The following is a 20163-nucleotide window of genomic DNA, read 5'->3' on the forward strand; positions in this document are numbered from 1 at the left end:
CACCCCGGGGGTTGTGCTCGGGCTGTTACTGGCAACAGCAGGCACATTTTCACTCCTGACGAGGAGGTCAATGCTGTCTCAGGTCTACCGGGTGGACCAACTGCAGTGCAGCCGCAGCCCTCACCTTCCCTTGATGAAGAGGAATGGTGACTTGAGCTGATTCATGGATCTCTCCACTCTTTGGGGACGCCCAAGATTGTAGTCCCATCCCGGTTTGTTATTTTAATTTTTTATTTTTCTCTCGGCTACAGCCATGAGACAAAGGGGCAGATACACTGGCGGATAGGGGCGGGCACCGGTAAACCTGGCCACATAACAGAGTTGTGGGAACTTCTGCCAGCAAACGGGCAAATAAGAGTTACTTTATCTCCAAGCTTTCTACTAAAGCTCTAAACCCTTCTCCCTCCCCACTTCTATGTCTGCCACGTGCAACCTTTTCTGTCTGACTTCCGCCGGCAGTGGGTGGGCTCAAATGGGTGGGCTTGGGCAGTTTCTACGACTCGCCCTAACTCACCTTAACTCCACCCACTCATTCTCAAACTGCCTTGAGAAGCACAGACGAGTCTAGAAGTGGCTAAGATCCATACAAATAAGTTTACAGTAATCAGGAGGGCTCTTAAGCCAAAAATCAACTTATAGCCTCAGAAAAAGTCTTCCAAAATTATTGGTTTATACCCTGCCTACTGGCAGATCTTCCAAAAGCTGTCCTTAAGCCATCAATCATCAGGAAAAAAAAAAATTCAGGACATGGAGTAAAATCCATCTCTTGTTCCCCAGACCTCCCCGACTAAAACTTAAGCATCTCGAGAGCAAGGCTCCTGACTCCACAGGCAAAAGAGTCATCTGTGGCATTTAAGGTGTGCCAGGGAAGAGATAAAAGCCTGAAAACAAAATTGCCAAGTGCTGGCACTCACTAACTCCCAAAAGCTGTTGGGTCCCTGTTTTAAGTGAGGAAAAGGCCACTGGCTAGTAAATGCCCTGCCAGGCCATCAACAGTCTTGTTAAAAGTGCTGCCTAGAAAGACAACCAGTCAGCTGACTGCCCCCAGGCACCAAGATGTATGGGTACATCAAGCTAAGACCTCCAGCAGACCTAGGCTTGGCTACAGACATGGCAGGGAACCCAGAACGCAGCAGGGAAGCGATCCATTTCTTTCCTTCTGGACACCAGAGCCACTGACTCAGTCCTGGGAGTTTTGGGATGCCACCTCTCCTTTATTGTCGGGTACAGAGGACAGCCTTACCACCTCACCAGATTTAAGTACACTTTCAGAGTTACTTAATGAAAAAGATTTCCACCTAAAATAAGAGCTCATTGCTTCACTCCAGACCCACTGCTGGCCCTGATCTCTGCCTTGTCCTTAATTCCAAGAAAATAAATTCTCATGCACCACAAGCTTTTCTCTTCCCAGTTCCCTGTTCTAACTCACTGTTCAGCTAATGGTACAGGACTACCACAGAACCGGAGTCCAGAGATCATCAAATAAGAAACTGTAACAGCTAAAAGGTATTTACACCCCCAGACCCAAAGGCATCTGGGCGCTACAAAAAGACTTTAATATAAACATCTATTACTATGAGATGCTTTTAACAATTGATCACCTGTCTCCTAGATGCTGAACTAGTAAAGGAAACAGGTGCTTTAAAATAATCTGTCTCTGATAAAGCTTAACATGTTTCAAAATCCATAGGGACAGACCGGATCTACCTCAGATAAATGTCAACATAAAATAATAATGATTCTTTTATCTCTCTAAGTTTTTTTCTGTGTCACCAGCATCTCGCCAAACAAAAAGTTTCCAGCCACAGTCAAAAGGGATACATGTCTCCAGAGCAAATGGATGACAGACAGCATTCCACAATGCCTGTCTACCTCGGAAAACTCCCCTTCTCCATTCCCCAGAGCCAACCAACATCCAAGAGTCAGCTAAGCAGTTTTTGTGAGGAACGACGCCCCTAGTCCCATCTACCTGTTTTCTTTTTTTTGTTTTTTTTGTTTTGTTTTATAATAAGTGAAAGTCTGGGATGTAAGGATTCAGTCCCTAATTACGTCATCAGCCTTCGATGGCGTCCCAGCCTAAAAAGCGGGTGGGCCCTCTGTGCGCCCTCTCTCTCCTTTCTGCTCCTTCCTCCCGTTGGCCTCCCCCCCCCCCCCGAATAAAGCTCTAAAATGGTAACCATGGCTGTGAGTCTTTCAATCAGCACGCTCCTCCACCGGCATGGCCAGCCACCAGGAGCGCGCCGTTTAACCAACAGTAACCTGATTTCTACCTTTTAGGAATTCAAACCTGGGCAAAGTGGATAAACAGAACAATTGTTTCCTTATGAGAGAGAATTATACTATAAGTATCTAAGACAAAAATCAAATGTGTAAAAGTTAAGGTTATACTACTATTTCTATGCTTTTTTTTTAACCAACTTTTATAAACTATTGCATAGAATTCTGTGAAGCTGTCAGGGAATAAATTACCACACTTGAACAACAGCAACTAACAACAAATCATTACTAAAAGAAATGTGTAAATATCTAAAGGTACACTTGTTTTTTTGAGTGTGCATGTTCCAGTGTTACAGCAAAAACGATTAATTAATAATTCATATGTGATTTTCAAGTCACTTATACAAATTTCTAGTGATATTAAGTGCTACAAAATTAACAAAATGACATGAATAAATTTAAATCTTTTTATAACAGCTGAACACTAATGGCTTAAAACAAGTTGTTACGGTCTGAGTGCACTTTCCACACTGTGCTTTCCAAAGGCTTTTCCAAAGGTACTATGATAAAGAACTCAGTCTGCCATCCCATTAAGAAGGATGACAGAAGATACCCCCTAAACCTGCCTCTGTGTCCTAAGGATTGTTTTGAACTAAAGAAAAACAGTAGTTACTAAAGATGCCCTCTGTCCCCCTCAATTCTCCTGAAAGCAAGAGCGATGAGAGAAGATGCTCATAAAGGATGTCCTCCACAGACCAGGAAGGAGGAACCGTCCTTAGCTCTGAGATGGGAATCTCTACAAACAGACCTTGTTAAAGTAATGGCTGTCTTTTCTGGGCCTGTTCTTACTCTTTCACAACTTTGTTCAATCTAGTATATAAGTGCGAGGTTTGCTCTTCTCCAGGTCTTCACTTCTGTGTCGAGACTCTCATGTGTATGTAACAATATGAATGCTTTCCTCTTGGTACCAGGTAGAGACCCTTGTAAGACACACAAAAAGTTCTGACTTCCTTTTAGTCAAACTCTAGATCCTTCAGTGACCCTACCCATGAAATTTCAATAAATGTCAAATTTAAAAATTATTAAAAACATAAAAAGCTGTGAGTTTGGTAAAATAGCTGAACATCAATATATCTGAGTACAAGTAAGCTCATATAATTAGCTACCACAATAGAACCAGTAGAATGAAAATATAAGGAGAAAACTTAAGAGTCCTTGAATAAAAACCAGCAAAAAATGTCCTCTTGATTGACTCTACAAAAATATTAATTAATAATAATTATCTATTGCAAACAGCAACAGCTTATATTAAGACTATTTAGTTCATCTAAATGGAGATGTAGTTGACTATGTGAAGTACTACCTACCAATAAAAAAGGAAGATGTAAATAATACAGAATAGTTATTAGTGGCATAGAATCAGGAAAGAAAGTATTAAAACCATCAAAAATTACTGACCCTTTCCTCTCTAAATGCTGAATATGAAGTTGAAAAGTTCAGGTGTCAATAAAGGAAAAATAAGCAGTGGTGGACCCGAGAGCAGTGTTTTCAGTGGGAGACCCAAGACAGTGTTTTCATTGGGAGACCCAAGACAGTGTTTTCAGTGGGAGACCCGAGAGCAGTGTTTTCAGTGGGAGACCCGAGAGCAGTGTTTTCAGTGGGAGACCTGAGAACAGTGTTTTTAGTGGGAGACCCAAGACAGTGTTTTCAGTGGGAGACCCAAGACAGTGTTTTCAGTGGGAGACCTGAGATCAGTGTTTTCAGTGGGAGACCCCAGAACAGTGTTTTCAGTGGGAGACCCGAGACAATGTTTTCAGTGGGAGACCCAAGACAGTGTTTTCAGTGGGAGACCCGAGAGCAGTGTTTTCAGTGGGAGACCCCAGAACAGTGTTTTCAGAGGGAGACCCCAGAACAGTGTTTTCAGTGGGAGACCCAAGACAGTGTTTTCAGTGGGAGACCCAAGAACAGGGTGTTCCCTCTGAAAGTGCTGACCTGTGTCACTTCCCAAACTTAAAATGCTGGTGCAAATACCAATTAAATGTTCTTTGAAAATTGATCATTTGTTTAAAGTGAGTACATTTAGATGAAAATTTAAGATACACTCTACTTTAAAAGAACTCTTATCTGTTTTACTGTACATAAAATTTCCTCCTAAAATACTGGTATCAGAATTTGTCTTAATACTAGCCTAAAATTTAATTCCTTAAGGTTTAGTTAAAATATAAAAATAAATTATTCTTTGTTACCTCTCAAACATGTTCCCAAGTGAAATATGCACTAGACACTTATTATTATAAATTTCTTATATATACACAAATAAAAATTGGGAAACTGAATATATGGCATCTCAAAACAGCATTAAAAATGTACATTACTGAGTGAGTGTGCAGAAGACTCACGGGGGCTCTGGGTGCAGAGAATGAGTGGTGGTTAAATGCTCAGTCTAAGCAGGACGTTTATGCCATCCCACCTGAGACTTCGAAAGACAGTCTGGGTATGTCACAGCCACTGCAATCATGACCCCAAGAGCAACTCAAGTGGCTTCTATTGGGCTTCACAAGACTGGATCTGTCAAAGAGGGGCTCAGAGGGTCCCACTCTTCCCTGCTAACCATTGGCTACTGATGGACTCTGCAAGAGGAGCAATTATTCTCTTCAGTTGTGTACCCACAAGTGAGCCCACCAAGCTCCAAAGGACAGTTGCAGATCTATAGACACAAGACAACCCTGGGTAAATTCAATAACTCACAAACAAAACAAAAAGACATTAATATAAGAAAGGAAGTTGTAGGGAGACATGAATGTATGAAAAGGAGTTGTAGAGAAGAGGGAGTGCTAACAGTAGTAGAAGACGGAGTGTGTAATATATATTATATATATGCACTATTATTTATTACTCTGAAAAAAATTTGAATAACGGATGTCACATGAGTACTGCATAGTAAGATGTTTAAGGAGGATTTAGTTTGCAGCCTCGTTTGTTTGTTTTCTCAAGGGCAACATAATGGTAGCCCAGCATCTCTGACCTCTTAGTCACACCTGCTCAGTCTTAAAGCAACCGAGAACAAAACAGCATTTTTATAGTGTAAAATATGATAACCTTACACCATAAATCAGGTCATTTGAGTTGGCCAGTCTGGACTGCTGAGAGAAATACCATGCTTTGCTTTTTACAAAGAGTAATATATGAAAGAAACTTGATATATGCACTCACTGTATGATCCATTTATATCAAGTATATAAACAAGTAAGACTGAGTCAGCGTTAGAGGCCAGGACAGAGATCATCATTGTTAACAAGGGGGCATACAGAGGGTTGCTGTGTGCTGATAACAATCTATTACTCAATATGGGCAGTAGTTACATGGATGTGTGTATCTGGTAGGAACCCACCAGGATGCACACGCCTGTCTAGGCCTGTCCTGCATTTTTGTTACACATCTATAAAAAAAAAAAAGTGTCAAAAGATTATATAATAAGACATTAAATACCAGATTCTCTCCCCAATTCCAGCTGGGGAGTTTATTGCTGAAGAAAGTAAACCAGAGAATTACCAGTTCAAAGATATCAGGCACAGTAAAACACATTGTTTCGCAAACAAGGGGACTAGACAAAAATCCACATGTTTAACTGCGAAATTCTGGTTCTCTTCCCCACTCAGCTCTCTCGATCTTGGCATGTATTACTTAGACAGAAGCCAAAGGATTCCTCTCAAGTAAAACTGACACGCCCTGGGGAAAAGACATGCTCACTGTCTTTGCTATGTAACAGGCAAAAGGAGCAAATCCCTACACTGACTCCACAAGGGGAGTAGCCTCCAAGTAATAGGTGTTAGGAAGAATGCTAAGTTCTGTCAGGAAGGTCAGGAAGCCTACATGAGCTAGAGAAGAAGAAAAGAATACAAATGAAAAAGAGAGGCGACTAGCAAGCCAGCACCCGAAAGGCAGTCACAGAACTCCAGTTCCTCAGCTGAGAACAGCAGTTCCACACTAACATGACAACAGTGAATGCCCACTGATCAAAACTTGAGACCAATATATCAAGAGAATGGGGAAAGAGCTGTGCATGCAACACAACATAGGAAGGGTGTGAAACAACACAAGAACCCAGGCCTTATCTTCTCAAGGCAGTAAACCAGCACAGAATATCCAGCATGGAAGTATGTGCATAGTATTTAGAGAGATTAGAGAAAACAATAGCTCCAAATGGCACAAAAATGGCTCGCTCCAAAGTAGGACTTAGGTGGAGGAGTGTACTGGAAATTTAGGGAACTATTTGTTATAAACCTTGCTTAGTAGAATTTTAAAATTCTACATATAGCATTATTTTAATGAGGAATAAGTCTACACTTTTTAGAGCACAAAAATGGTTTTATACATTTCATTTTGTTTATACAAGCAGCAGGCTAACTACAGTGGGAAACAGCAACTCCTGATTCTGCACAGAATTCCAGCCCCAGGCGCGGCCTACAGGGTGGGTACAGGGCAGTGAGGGAAGTGTGTGCTCAGAAAAGCTGGAGAGAGGAGTAAAGGGAGAGTTAAAAAAAAAAAAAAAAAAAGAAGCTCAGGCGTCCCAGGATTGGGAGGAGTGGCAACCAGGTGTCTCTGAAAGAACAGGCAAGGTAGGACCTGGATCCCACTGAACCGAGGGCCATCCGGATATCCACTCAGTTCACAGATGCTGTCTCTTTTGTGAATGTTCTTGTAAGTAACAAGAAACCCATACTATGAAGGCTTTAATGCTGGATTACTATGGGACACTTAAGTAAAAGAAGAGGGAAAATAATGTCATCCAGGGACTTGCAATTCCATTTGTCAAATGTTAACATTTTTTTTTGCCATATTTACCTCTATATTTTTTCTTATTAAAGAAGTAATCATTACATATATAGGTAAAAATTCCTTCAAGTCATTCTCTAATCCCAGCACCTAACTTCCTCCTCAGATCATTACTAACCTGAATTTGCTTTGATATCCATCCCATAGACCGCATCCCTCAAATGGACTTAGTTAAGATGAATTCTAATGCCCCTTTCTATCCTAAGACAAATTTAGGTATGGTATCAAAGAATATTCACAACTTTTTGAAAGGACAATTAAAACAGTCTCCGAGGGGTTGAGCGAGGGAGGTATGATGAGACACAGAGGAGGGAAAATTAGAACAAAGTACAATGACACAAATGCATGGAAGGGCCCAACGAAGCCTATCTGTGTGCTAACTTTAAAATGTTAATTTTTAAAAAAATACTACCTTATTTTCAATTACATGTACTAATTTTACAATAAAATTGCTTGGATTTTTCTTTCTGGGTATTAAAAACTATAAATATATAACCACAATGAATGATTAGTATAGCTTTCTCTCTAACCATATCAGTCACTTAAGAAGATATGAACCCCACTGCTCCTTCAACACAGTTCTAACCTCTTCCAGTATAGTCTCTTCATGCGCACTAACGAGGGACTTCATTTCCCACAGAATCAAGATTAGTCATTACTCCAAAAGGAGATAGAAAGGAATATGGCAAACTCTCAGATCTGCTTTAGAGATCCATCTAGTCATAATGGGGTAGATTCTCCTGCTGACACACAACTCAGATCCAACATACTGATATCCAAGTGTCACAGTGTCCTGGATTTAAACCTTGGTTCTTAAATGGATTCTTAACAGACTCTTCAATTTAGAAGAAGCACACTAAACTTTTCACAGTCTATTTACAGATATTCCAGGGAATGAAGCTTGTTTAAAAAGAACTGCTCTTATGTAAATCTACCCAATGAATAACTACAATTTATAATTTTAAAGGCAGGAAAACTTAGGGAACATTTCAGAGTGAAAACTGATACTGTCCTCAACTATAAAACAAAGTCACGTTTCTTGCCTTCTGAGGGGAAAATATACCTGTCAGAATAGTTAGGAGACAATTCCCAGCTAGGTTGGTTCCCCCAGCCCTTCCAAATGTATCCAGCACTTCTGCAGACTCGCTCACCTTTGCAGTTCACCAAGTCCTCTGGCAGCTGAGAGGGTGGGGTTTTGCCTTAGGAAGTTTTGTTTTAAATTGAGATGAGTAAGGTCTTGGCTGTAGAAGAGATTGGCAGGCAGATGTTCAAGGCTACAACACGAGAGGTCTACTGAGCTTATGCGTTGGGATGCAACCTAGAGAGAAAAATAATAAATTTAATTTATTTTTCCTGTGGCTACTGTCTATAGATAGAATTCAGAAGTTCCCTTTTGGGAGCCCAGGAAAACCATGAAAGCAGCACTTCTTGTCCAAATACAAACAGACGAAGTAAATATACAGTTAGCACAGACTAGAGATTGCTCCTGTAAACAAACAAACACTGGAGCATGCTTACACAGGAGTGGCTCCAAAGAGCACAGTGGGTTTAGTAATATCACTAGTTGTTGGCACAAGTGGTTTATTTTATTCCTGAAAATATCAAGTAATAGGATTCTGAACAAACTAACACAGGAGTTTGGAGGAAATATACATCAGGGACTAGAGAGGAAGAGTAATCAGATCCCATTACCTGCTAGCCACAAAAGTCTGTAGTTGTTACTCCACAAAGTCTAGTAAGACAATTACAAATGCACTGTGCTTTGCCTCATGTATATGCTTTGCACAAAACAAATATTTATATCTAAAATAATTATATCTAAATGATCACCTATATCTTCAATGCCTTCCTGGTTAAATGACTCCGACCAAGGTCAGAATCCCAGGGCTACAAACCAACATGCATGACAGAAACAGAACATGTACTGGGTAAGCTGGATTTCTCAAGTCTTCTCCCCAGTTCTCCAGGAAGCACAACGTCAATTTATAATAAAAGCCTACAGATTCAACCCACTTTAGCTCTATCTGGTGGCAGATACTGTAATGACAGAGTTCTAAGTCATTGCCTAACTCAGCCTCTGTCTTCATCACAGCGTTGCAGAGAAAACTTTACTCTTTATCTGTGATCGACTTGCTGTACTTTTGTGTTACCAAATCCAGGTTTCTTTTTTCCTAACTCAGAAGAAGCCGAACACAGTCTTGGGAATGTGGCTCTGGGCCCAAAGTGTACAGATTCCTCTCCAAGTGATACCACTATTAGATGTTGAGTATATATCTGAGCCTCAGTTTTCATGTCTGTGTAGCAGGTCTAAGCATGGCATCTATTTCTACCTTCATACCCCACAAAAAGTATTAATAAACACTGCTATTATTTTTATTGCTATTGTTACAAAGTAGAATTACTCATATTTTATATTCACTGATACCCAAATTTCCCTGATATTAAAAAGCTATTCAGAAGTAAACATGCATGAACTACTCTGCTACGATCATATCTGAAATTAAAGACAAATTATAGTGTAATATGAAAGCAGAAGGGTGCTGGTGTACAAAGACTCAGGTAGACCCATCACAAATGATCTTAGGAAGTCTGAGCTGACATCTCAGCAATTTCAGCTTTCCTTGAATTTACACCATTAAAAAAGAAAATTCCAAAGAGAGTCAAGTTCTTGATGTAAACCAAGACTTAGGGGCTTGGTGGCAGAGGGGAAACAGACTAAAGTGTAAAAAGCTGCGTAAAAGCACAGGAGCCACAAAGGATTCTGACTCGTGAGAATCAAATGAGAAGCTGTGAGTAGGAAATGGGGCTGATGTTCTGAGATAAGTGTAAATCAGATAGGGTATATCCTGAGGTCCAACAATCAAACAAGACATTCTCAGCCCTGAACATGTAGAAACGAAACAGAAAGGCAATTAAAGATAATCATTACAATAACAGAAAGTACAAAAGCTCTGAACATAGTCTGAGTGTCAGGAAAGCTTTCCTAGGGGATGTGATACTAAAATCCAAACTGAAACTCAAGTGGAAATGTGTGATTTTAATATTGTGCTTTCCATTTTTATTTCTTTTTCTCCCTGTAACAATCTACACATACTTTGATTAAAAAAAAAAAAAAACAAGAATAGCCAAGTACCCTGATCCTCTGGGTATGAAGGAGATAAACACTGCAGGCCAGAGCAGTAGCTGTGTTCCAACTGCTGAATAACAGACTGATCTAGAAGGTGCTGACATGGCAGATCAGAGGCCAAGGCAGAGAGCGGTTCTGCCTTAAGGAACAACAGCAAAATCTCAATTGAATTGGAAAATTGAAAAAGCAAACAATACTATTCTACATATAATACTAGTCCTGAAAACATTTTTAATATGCATACATACAGCACCACACATTACATTTGCATAATGGCCCATCTAATAACGACTGATCATATACCCAACCAGTAATGGAGGCTGTTCACAGGAAAGGGAAGTGGAAGAGAGGGTTTTAAGTTGACCTAAACTGTTTACTTCCTTGTAGAGGGACAACAGAAGATACAAGGCACCTATCAATACGTTAACAACTGGGAAGGCCAGTACATGGAAACCAGATAGATACATAGACAGACAGACAGAAGCAAACCCAGGGCTTCACACATGTTAAGTAAGGACTCTACAACTGAGCTGTGACAGCAGTCACAGAAAACATTATCTTGACTTTTGTACTCTTCCTTGTGTGTCTGAGAACACATGCATTTAATTTGAAGAAAAAAAACAAAAATAAAATATGATTTTAAAAAATGGTAGAAGTGAGAAAAAGAGCGGCCTCTGGCTTCCTTCTACTTAGTGTTGTGCTATGTGCTGTGGGCATGCATTCTTCCTGTGGTGACTTACACCCATAACCCTGTGTAATGGGCAAATGCTGGGCCTCCAAAATACATATCTCTATTCAGAAACAGTAGATATTACCTTATGTGCCCCAAAGATGTGAATAAGGATCTTCACCCTGCTCTATCCAAATGGGCCCTAAATACACACACACACTGACAGTTGTGATGGGGCTCTGAGACACATAAGCAATGTCACATGACCATGGAAGTAACTACAGTGAGGTGGCTAAAAGATACAGAACACAGAGCTTTCCCCCTAGAGCCTTTGGAGTAAGCAAGGGCTTATGACACCTTGAGTTTGAACTTCTGAGAACTGTGAGACAACACCTCTCTGTTGTTCTCTGCCACCTGAGCTTTGTTAATTTTGCAATGGCCACAAGAAATTAACACAATCCTTTAGTTTTTCCAAAATAATTTTCATTCACTTGTTTTTACTGAATACTTGTGCTACTTGATATAATTTAAGCAAGCAAAATGAAGATTCCTGACCTTTGCTGAACTTACCTTACAAATAAGTCTGATAAAAATTGATAGTCAGGCCTGGTGGTGAAGGCCTATAGTTGCAGGAAGATCAGTAGCCATGGGCCTGTCTAGGATACAGATCGAGTTCAAGGACACCTTGAGCAAGTTAGCAATGTCTTATCTTAAAAATCAAAAAGAAAAAAGGAGGGGCCTTGGTGGTGTAGTCCATGCCCAGCACGCAGAAAGCCCTATGTTGGATCCTCAGCACCACTGACCCTAGACAGGGTAACAAGCCTTTCTGTAAAGGGCGTGCAGACAGTAAGAGGGCAACAGGAAGAAGCCAAAAGCCAAGAGTGTTTCTCAGAACATGCTAACAAGGAGAGTTAATGACTGAGTTCAGACCACAAAGAGGAGGGGCCACGGGCAGATCTTATGGAGTATTTTAGACCACTGTAAGAACTCTGGCTTTTAATGCAAGCAAAACAGAAAACTTCAAACAGTTCTGAAAAGTGTGACATGATCACCAACAAACTTATGTAGCTTCCTGGGTTCCTATGTCTCTAGACTGCTTTATCTTGTTCACTGAAGTGAGCACACGGAGCATCCTCTCTTACCCTCAGGATGCTGTGCAGAAAGGAGGGTCAATGGCCACCTCACCATTCCTTCCACTCCCGTCACCAGTTTGCCTGTGGCCTATCTAGACACTGTTCCCTTGAAGCTTTGAAAGAAACACGTTCTGTTTTAACAGAAGCCTAACACTGCTCCCTTTGGACAAAGAGAAAAAGATTAAACGTCAAGTTGTCCTTGCTCCGTTCCTCATTTTGGACTACAAGCTGTTCCTGCTGGAAGCAGGAGGAAGTAGGCACATTAACAGGATAAAAATCAGACAGCATGGTCTCATGGGAACCACAGTGGAAACAGGAACATCTACAGTAAGAATGTAAGAATGTGAATCCAATGTGTAACAGCCATGGGGCAGTGAACAGCCAATGAGACCACAAAGGCTACCATGAGCTTCTCCTTTGACCAGACCCACATCCTAGAACCAAAACAAAAGAAGTCAGTACATCAACCCAGACCAATCAAGGTACATCTCATCCAAGAGAAAAGCACTCTTACCAGAAGGCCTGCCTGATACCCAAACAAGAAAAGCTGGACATCCAAAGAAGCTGTGGTCCACCCACAGAGCTGCTACTAAACTCAGATCCTTCCCCACGTACACACACACACACAAACACACACACACACACACACACACACACACACACACTTAATAAGAAAGCCACCTGGGTACACTTCAGAGCAAGCAGCCTCTATTATCCAGCATCCTCTCCCAGTAGTTGTAACTTATTGTTACAGAAAGAAAGTGTTGCCCTTATGACAGTTATTCCTCTGAGAGCTCAAGATATAATATTGAGTTTAATCTTCAACAAAATATAGTGAAGACTCAACCCCTATCTTAAAGTTCAAGGTTAAGCTGGGTCAAACTGAGCTCCACGCCACAGCTATACTGGCCCAGGGTGTAAACTGGAGCCTGCACTATTAACCTTATCCACCATGTCAGGGCAAGGACCACTGTTCACAAATTACCAGGAAACCAGGGAGGGAGGAGGAACATTTCTCTAACTGCCAAGAAAATGGTAGCATGACTAGAAGACAGAAAAGCAGTCCCTAGAAGAACTTAAGCTTAGGTGTAAAGAAGAATCAGTAGGCTGGGCAGGCTCCTCCAGAGAAGCAGAAGAGACCATCTGTGGAGAAAACAGACCCCACAGAAAGGGAGAAGTCCAATGGGACCATCATTTCACTCCCTGACATCACAGCTCTGCTCACTCCAATGCTAAACCACTTGTTCAACTGATCGATAGTGATTCCCTAGTGAATAATCAAGGAACACGGAATCAAACCTTAGAAAGTCTGCAGAAAAAGTGTAAAAAAGTTGTAAAAATATGGAAAGTGAAAGAACTAGCCTATGTGGAAAAGGCCTAAAATCCTTGTTATGAAGGGGGACTTCTCAAGGCTCTCACAACTAAAATGTAAAACTCCCACTGACAGAATCTGCGGTACATGTATTACACCAGCAGGCTCCAAGCCACAACACTAAGTAGGGCTTAAGACCAATGTGTGCAAGGTGACCCAACTGTTCTATAGTGATGTTGCTTTGCACAATCACTTCCTGTATCTATCCATCAGCTACTTCATCACTGCAGTGGATCACCCAATGCATCCCTGACCAACACCCTTCTCATTTGTAAAGCTATAGAAAGACTCAGTAGGATTGACTACTATCCTGAGTCCATAACCCATTATTTTAGGTAGTTAGACAAATAATGTGTCTCAGAAAATTCAATATGTGATTAGATCCAAATTTTAAATCAATTCAAGATAACAACAGTTTAGGAGATTATTTCTAATCTATATTGATCAAAAAAAAATTAAGACCAGGACTGAGAGATGGCTCAGTGGTTAAGAGCTTTTGCTGTTCCTGCAGGGGACCCAAGTTCAATTCCTGAACCCATATATGACAACTCACAGCTACCTGTAACTCTATCTCCAGAGAATCTATACATCTGGCCTCTACATTACCACAGACACAGACACAAACGCACACACATACACACACAAAAGAAAGGGAGGGTGGGAGGGGAGGAGGGAGGGAGGGAGGGAGGGAGGGAGGGAGGGAGGCAGGCTGATTAGGGTCAGAATGAACAAACCCTACAGTATATATTAATATAAATATAAATTCTAACCACTTATTTGGATTGTCATCTTTTCCAAATGTCTTGTAAACATATCTGACAGGAAAAGTGTATTCAGTCCTTCAAATGTTTCACCTAACCATTATGGGGCTAAAAAAGTAAGAATCATAAAATTTTGCTTTACTCAATAGACATCCATATATACTCTAACATGCTGCTCTGCTTGACACACTCTTAAACTGTGTCTTTCCCTACTCTTAGGACTCTGAGTCCAAGAAATCTTTCTGCTGAGTCTAGCTGAGTTAATTTCTAACCCAGAATATCTGTCCTAGCCTTAACCTATATCTGCTATGCTTTCTAACTACCATCACCTTCCTGTAACAGGACTGTTAACTCTCATCATGCTAACAGCTGTTCGGTGGATAATCATCTTCCTTAGGCAAGGAAAGGTCACAGCAACATTCATGTGATGTTTGGTACCCTGTGTACTTTAGGGAAGTCACATCTCGCCTTTTAATGTGCACAGTATGCTCAAATTTAAGCAGAACAACTGAAAGCTTTGGCCAAAGCAGCTGAAATAGCACAAAGAATTCTACCTATAAACTAAGGCTGCTGTAAACTGGCATGAGTCATTAACTGCTCTGGCCCAACCTTTAGTGGTTTAGGATGCTATGGCCCTGGCTAAAAGGACCGTCTCAGGGACATTCACTAGAGTTTGGTAATGATTCTTAACTTCAACTGATCTACTCCCACCCTACAATGCTTTGGGAAGGTATGAGCAGAATATCATTTATTAAGCTTTGTCAGACATCCTAATACCTTCACTTGTATTAACTTCATCCTCACTAGCACGTTTCTGCTAATTCCCACTGCTTCATGTCATATAATCATTTCTTTTGTACAGAATGTATTTGCTCCAGACCTTTGAACAGTGACACTGAATTCTGAATTTCTTGATGCTAATTATAATCTTATAAATTTTGGTTAACAGTAGATATTGAAAAACCTATAAAATTAGTTACAGTTCTTTTGTTTTGTGTGCATGTTGCTGTTTTGTTTTTTGAGACAGTCTCACTGTGTCCTAATAAGACGATGTCAAGCTATTAGAAGTAGTAAATTCTACCTAGAATTTTAATGCTTTAATATTCCTCTTTTTAAAAATGTTAAATGGTTGGGATCATATATGACAAATAAAGCATGCAAATTTATCCTCCATTCTAAATTATTAGAAGCAATCAATTGTAAAATTAATGAAGGCAATAGGAAAATCCAGAGACACAGACATACAACAGACAAAAATTAGAGAGGATCTATGGGGGCAAGAACACAGAAAGAGTGGAGGCACTGTGACTTTAGGAAGAGGGACCTACATTAGGAGGAGGGGCCTACAGTCTGGAAAGGAAACAAAGTATCTAGGTAACTGTTCAAGCACCAGGTTATAGCAGTCTAGGAAAAGAATACATAGACAGTTGGCGAGCTCCTGCTAGGCATTTCTAGCTGTCTGCCATGGAAAGCAAGTGGATATGGATGAGAAGGAGGCTAATCTGAGAAAACTATTGCATTCATCATTTGCCCTTTATAAACCCAGCACTGGAGGACTTGGTACTAGGTAGTGCTTAGCCCCGTGGGGACACAATCAGAGCATATGCACAGCAAACGTCACAGACCTGACAATGCCATGCCAACCAGACCAGCTCCTGCCACGGCCTCCCCGCCACTGACAAAACGACTGTGCAGTGAGGGGCAGCGCCGCCGCCGCCGCCTCCTGTCCAGTGAGCTCCTTGTGTAGTCTAACTTGAACAAGTGAACCTGCTGCCTCATGCTTCACGAGTCCGAGCATCTGAACAGGATCAACCACACAGTTACTGCCCCACCCCCAGTCCCTGGCATAAACCTCAATGTGTTCTCAATAGCAATAAAAAGCAGGCCCTTGCTTTGGTGGAGACCAAGATCTAAGCTCAGAGTCCCTTCCTTACTGTCTTACTGGCAAAATACAAGTTAATAATGTCCTGAAAATATTACTACCTGAGCACACTCTGAAAGGTACAGCCACATTCCCCCAAAGACAGCACCGACTAGACAAGGGGAACAAACCACGAAATATACAACGAAACAAACCTCATACTCTAACAACAACTTCTTCTTTTCTCCTCTTCCTCCTCTTTTTTTTTAAAGGTTGTCCTGGAACTTACACTGTAGACCAGGTTGGCCACAAACTTACAGGATCTGTCTGGCTCTGCCTCCCAGAGTATTGAGATTAAAGGAATGAGTCACCACCACCCAGCTGTAACTCCTGATTTATTTATATATACACAAACTTTCTCAAACAATTCAACTATTACAAATGAAGTACTTGTTTTGTAATCAGAAAACTAAAAACCAAAAAGAAAAAGATTTAAGTTCCGGGTTCTATATGCAAGGTTCATGTGTTTAATATACAGTTCACAGATTCTTTTCTAATCATTTCATTATTTATTTCCTAAAATTATTAATTGGGCCAATGAAGAGAATCTAGCCCTTCATAACAGTCAGAATGCAATGCTCTAGGCTAAAAACTATGAGACGCCTCAAGATAAACAAGCATAAAATAGGAGACAAATTTAAAGAGTAAGTAAGTATATATGTTTAAGTTGGTCTAAACTCACAAAATGATTCAACTTCAGAACTAATGGAATTAATGCTGTGCATATCGCTCTGTATGCTGTGAATGTATTGCTCTGATTGGTTGATAAATAAAACGCTGATTGGCCAGTAGCCAGATAGGAAGTATAGGCGGGATAAACAGACAAGGAGAATTCTGGGAAGAGAAAGGCTGAGTTAGGAGATGCCAGCCGTCTGTCCAGGGAGAAGCATGTAATGGCACTCAGATAAAGCCACGGAATGCGTGGCAACATATCGATTAACAGAAATGGGCTGAGTTTAAATGTAAGAGCTAGTCAGTGGTAGGCCTGAGCTAATGGTCGAGCAGTTTTGATTAATATAAGCTTCTAAGTGATTATTTTATAAGCGGCTGTGGGGTCCGTGAGGTTGCGCAGTACCAGAGAAAACTTCAGCTACAGACTAAGGCCAGGTGTGGAGGCACAGGCCTTTAATTCCAGGACTAGGAGGCAGAAATAGGTAATTTCTATGAGTTAAGGACAGCCTTATCTACATGATGGATCCTGTCTCAAAAACAAGCAAAATAGAAAAAAAAAAAAACCACTATCAAAACACACACACATGCTCACACATACACATGCACGCACACAGAAACAATAACACACACAGGCACACTCATATACTAATATGACTAGGTGCCAAAGTCTGGTTAAATATGCTATGTTCCTTACACAACAATCTTCCACCAATTTTCAAATAATCAGACAACAGTTCCTGCAACATTGATATTAATTTACTCTTCACCAGGAATGCAGAGGGCATCTCATGTTATTCAGTGTGTGCTGTTCAACACCGAGATGTGGAGGGGTTGATCTCATGCGTCCTCTGGCAACACATGTCAACATGCTGCTTGGAAACCACCTTTACTACTGAGTGAACTGGACTCTGCTGACAACTGTATCTGCGATATAGTATAACCCTGTCAGTGAATCTTATAGTCTCTTCAGATCACTTTGTCAAACAATGAAAGAACAAATAGGTAAAAAGAGCAAGGCAGCAGAATGTATTACATATAGTAGTGCAAGTACCTTAGACTTCAATTCTTTTCTCTACGAAGTGGGGATGACAACATCTCAATAGACTGATTGTAAAGTCAGACCTCACAAGGCTGTTGTAAGATCCAACCATTAACTCTTACTTGTCAGCAGTTCCTCTCAATGTTGCTAGAAAGTAGGTAGAAAGTAAGCCACATAATAACAGCAAAGTATTAATCTTTATTATGAACTATGCACATTACTGTAACTATAGCATGAATTCAACTAATTGCAGTTTGTAATTAACTAAATAAATCTATTAATACCTAAGGAAAATAAAAACAAAGCTAGAAGAACTTTTAATGTTGTGTTGGCCTCACACCACTAATGAGTAGGTGATTTACTTGGTACCTAATGTCTAAAGCAGGGAAAACAGCAGTCACAGACCATGAGGCTCACAGGGTGTCAATGCATCTGTCAGCACACCAGAAAACACCAGAGGGAAGCTGCTACGCGGGGATCTGAGAACCAAGTGACAGAGAAAGCAGGTGGAATTAATTGTCAGAGATGCGTCCCCTGAAAACACGCTGCTAACAAAAGGGTAAGTCAGCACAAGGACATAAAGACCATGGTAATTTTACAATACTTAGAGGTTAGCAATTAGGGGAGGAAGTAGAATTACATCTTGTTACACCAGAGGGCAAAACAGGAATCAGTACCACAGGAATCAAGACTTTGGCTCACTTGTAAGGAAATCACTGATGCATTAGACCCTAAAAGCATCTGAAACACTATAGATCAGTGGTTCTCAACCTTCCTAATGCTGTGAACCTTTAATACAGTTCTTCATGTGGTGACTCCCAACCATAACATTATTTTTGTTGCTACTTCATAACTGTAATTTTGCTACTGGTTATGAGTGGTAATGTAAATATCTGATATGCAGGATATATTTGATATGCAACCCCTGTGAAAGGGTCATTCGACCCTCAAAGGGGTCGAGACCCACAGGACGAGAACCACTGCTATAGACAACTGGGGTTGGGTATGGTGATATTTTATTTGTGCTAAAATGTGATTTTATTTGTATGTTAATAAATAAAGTTGCCTGGGGGTCAGAGCTAAAAGCAAGCCATTTAGCAGAAGTCCAGCGGTGGTGGCACACACCCTTAATCCAATCACATGGCAGGCAGAGTCTCTGTGTGTGGAAGGACACAGCCAAGCAGTGACCTGAACCTTTAATCTCAGTACGAACCATAGAGATCTGGAGGTCTGTATAGACAGGCAGTGATGAAGAAGTCATGTGGTTGGGTTTACAGCCAATGAGAAGGCAGAACAGAAAGGCAATAAAAAAACAGGGCACAGGAAGAAGGTCTCTCTCAGGGGAAGGACAGCAGTGAGTGGTAAGATAAGGTGGTCTTAGCTCTTGGCTACTGCTCTGATCTCTGGGCTTTTAACTCTGCATTTGGCTCTGTTTTTTATTTAATAAGACCGTTTAGAATTACATCTACAGTTGGGGGAGGTGTGAATCAATAAGTCTACAAGGTCTTTTTTTTTTGTTTTTTTAATCTTACATTCTATGTCTGTGAATTTAGCACTATTTGATATGGCTAGTACTCAAAGTCCAAAAATATTTGCTAAGAAACTCTCAAATACGAGAACAATTACTTTGAAGAATTACAATTAATATTGCCTTATTGGCAACTACCTTACAAGGGACTTCGCCAATACTAAAATAACATGCTGTGACTTTAAAATGTAGCTTTAAATTGTCTCCTTGAGACTTAGAATGTATTTTTATAAAACATAATACTATATAGGCAGAATCTTCATGGTTTTGAAGTATTATTATATACAACCTTTAATAATTCTAGGGGGTCTCCAGTTACAAAGGTCCTCGCACTCACTGGAAGCTGGAGAACAGCTCCTGCACACAGAGAGGGAAAACGTGCTTGCTCGTTCTTCCCCCGAGCTTCCCCACTTGTCCTTTAGGCAGGGGCAGCAAAGGGCTGCTTCTACCCTGCTGGAGGAAGAACACAGGAAGGGCGGGGAAAACAGGAAGGAAGGTGGAGGAAGAGGGATGGGTTTGAAATGGTAATAACCTGACCATACAAACAGACACTGCATCAAATGCTGTTGCTATGAGATACTAACAAATGAGATACTCTGCTGTCTGTATAAAACTGGATTCTAAAACTTTGGAAAAATAAAATTAATTTAAGCTGAAATATCCACAGTAAAGTGAAACCCCCTACCTCTGGAAGACAGTCACCACAGGGAAAGCAGGGGTATCATTAATGCGGAAATAGGAGTACCTAAGGCACATCTGTAACTATGAAGGGATCAGTCTACTGTTTTACAATGTTATTAGTTTTGCATGAAAAAATTATGCAATCCAAAATACTTCATTTTTCTACTTAATTCAGAGCAGAATTTCTAAGTTTCGAAATTCTTAAC

The 20163-nt window shown here is 40.6% G+C and overlaps 1 protein-coding gene across 1 annotated transcript in view; it reads right to left on the reverse strand.

The window, feature by feature from the left end:
• Positions 1-20163, reverse strand: part of Phlpp1 (PH domain and leucine rich repeat protein phosphatase 1) — a 233503-nt gene that overhangs the window by 93653 nt on the left and 119687 nt on the right. Inside the window, exon 4 of the mRNA XM_052736466.1 lies at positions 8205-8371. Coding sequence (XP_052592426.1) covers positions 8205-8371 — 167 coding nt within the window. The remainder of the gene's footprint in view (positions 1-8204; positions 8372-20163) is intronic.

This window comes from Peromyscus californicus, unplaced genomic scaffold (genome assembly GCF_007827085.1).
Source record: "Peromyscus californicus insignis strain IS unplaced genomic scaffold, ASM782708v3 Scaffold_14__1_contigs__length_90479793_seg_1, whole genome shotgun sequence".
Lineage (NCBI taxonomy): Eukaryota > Metazoa > Chordata > Mammalia > Rodentia > Cricetidae > Peromyscus > Peromyscus californicus.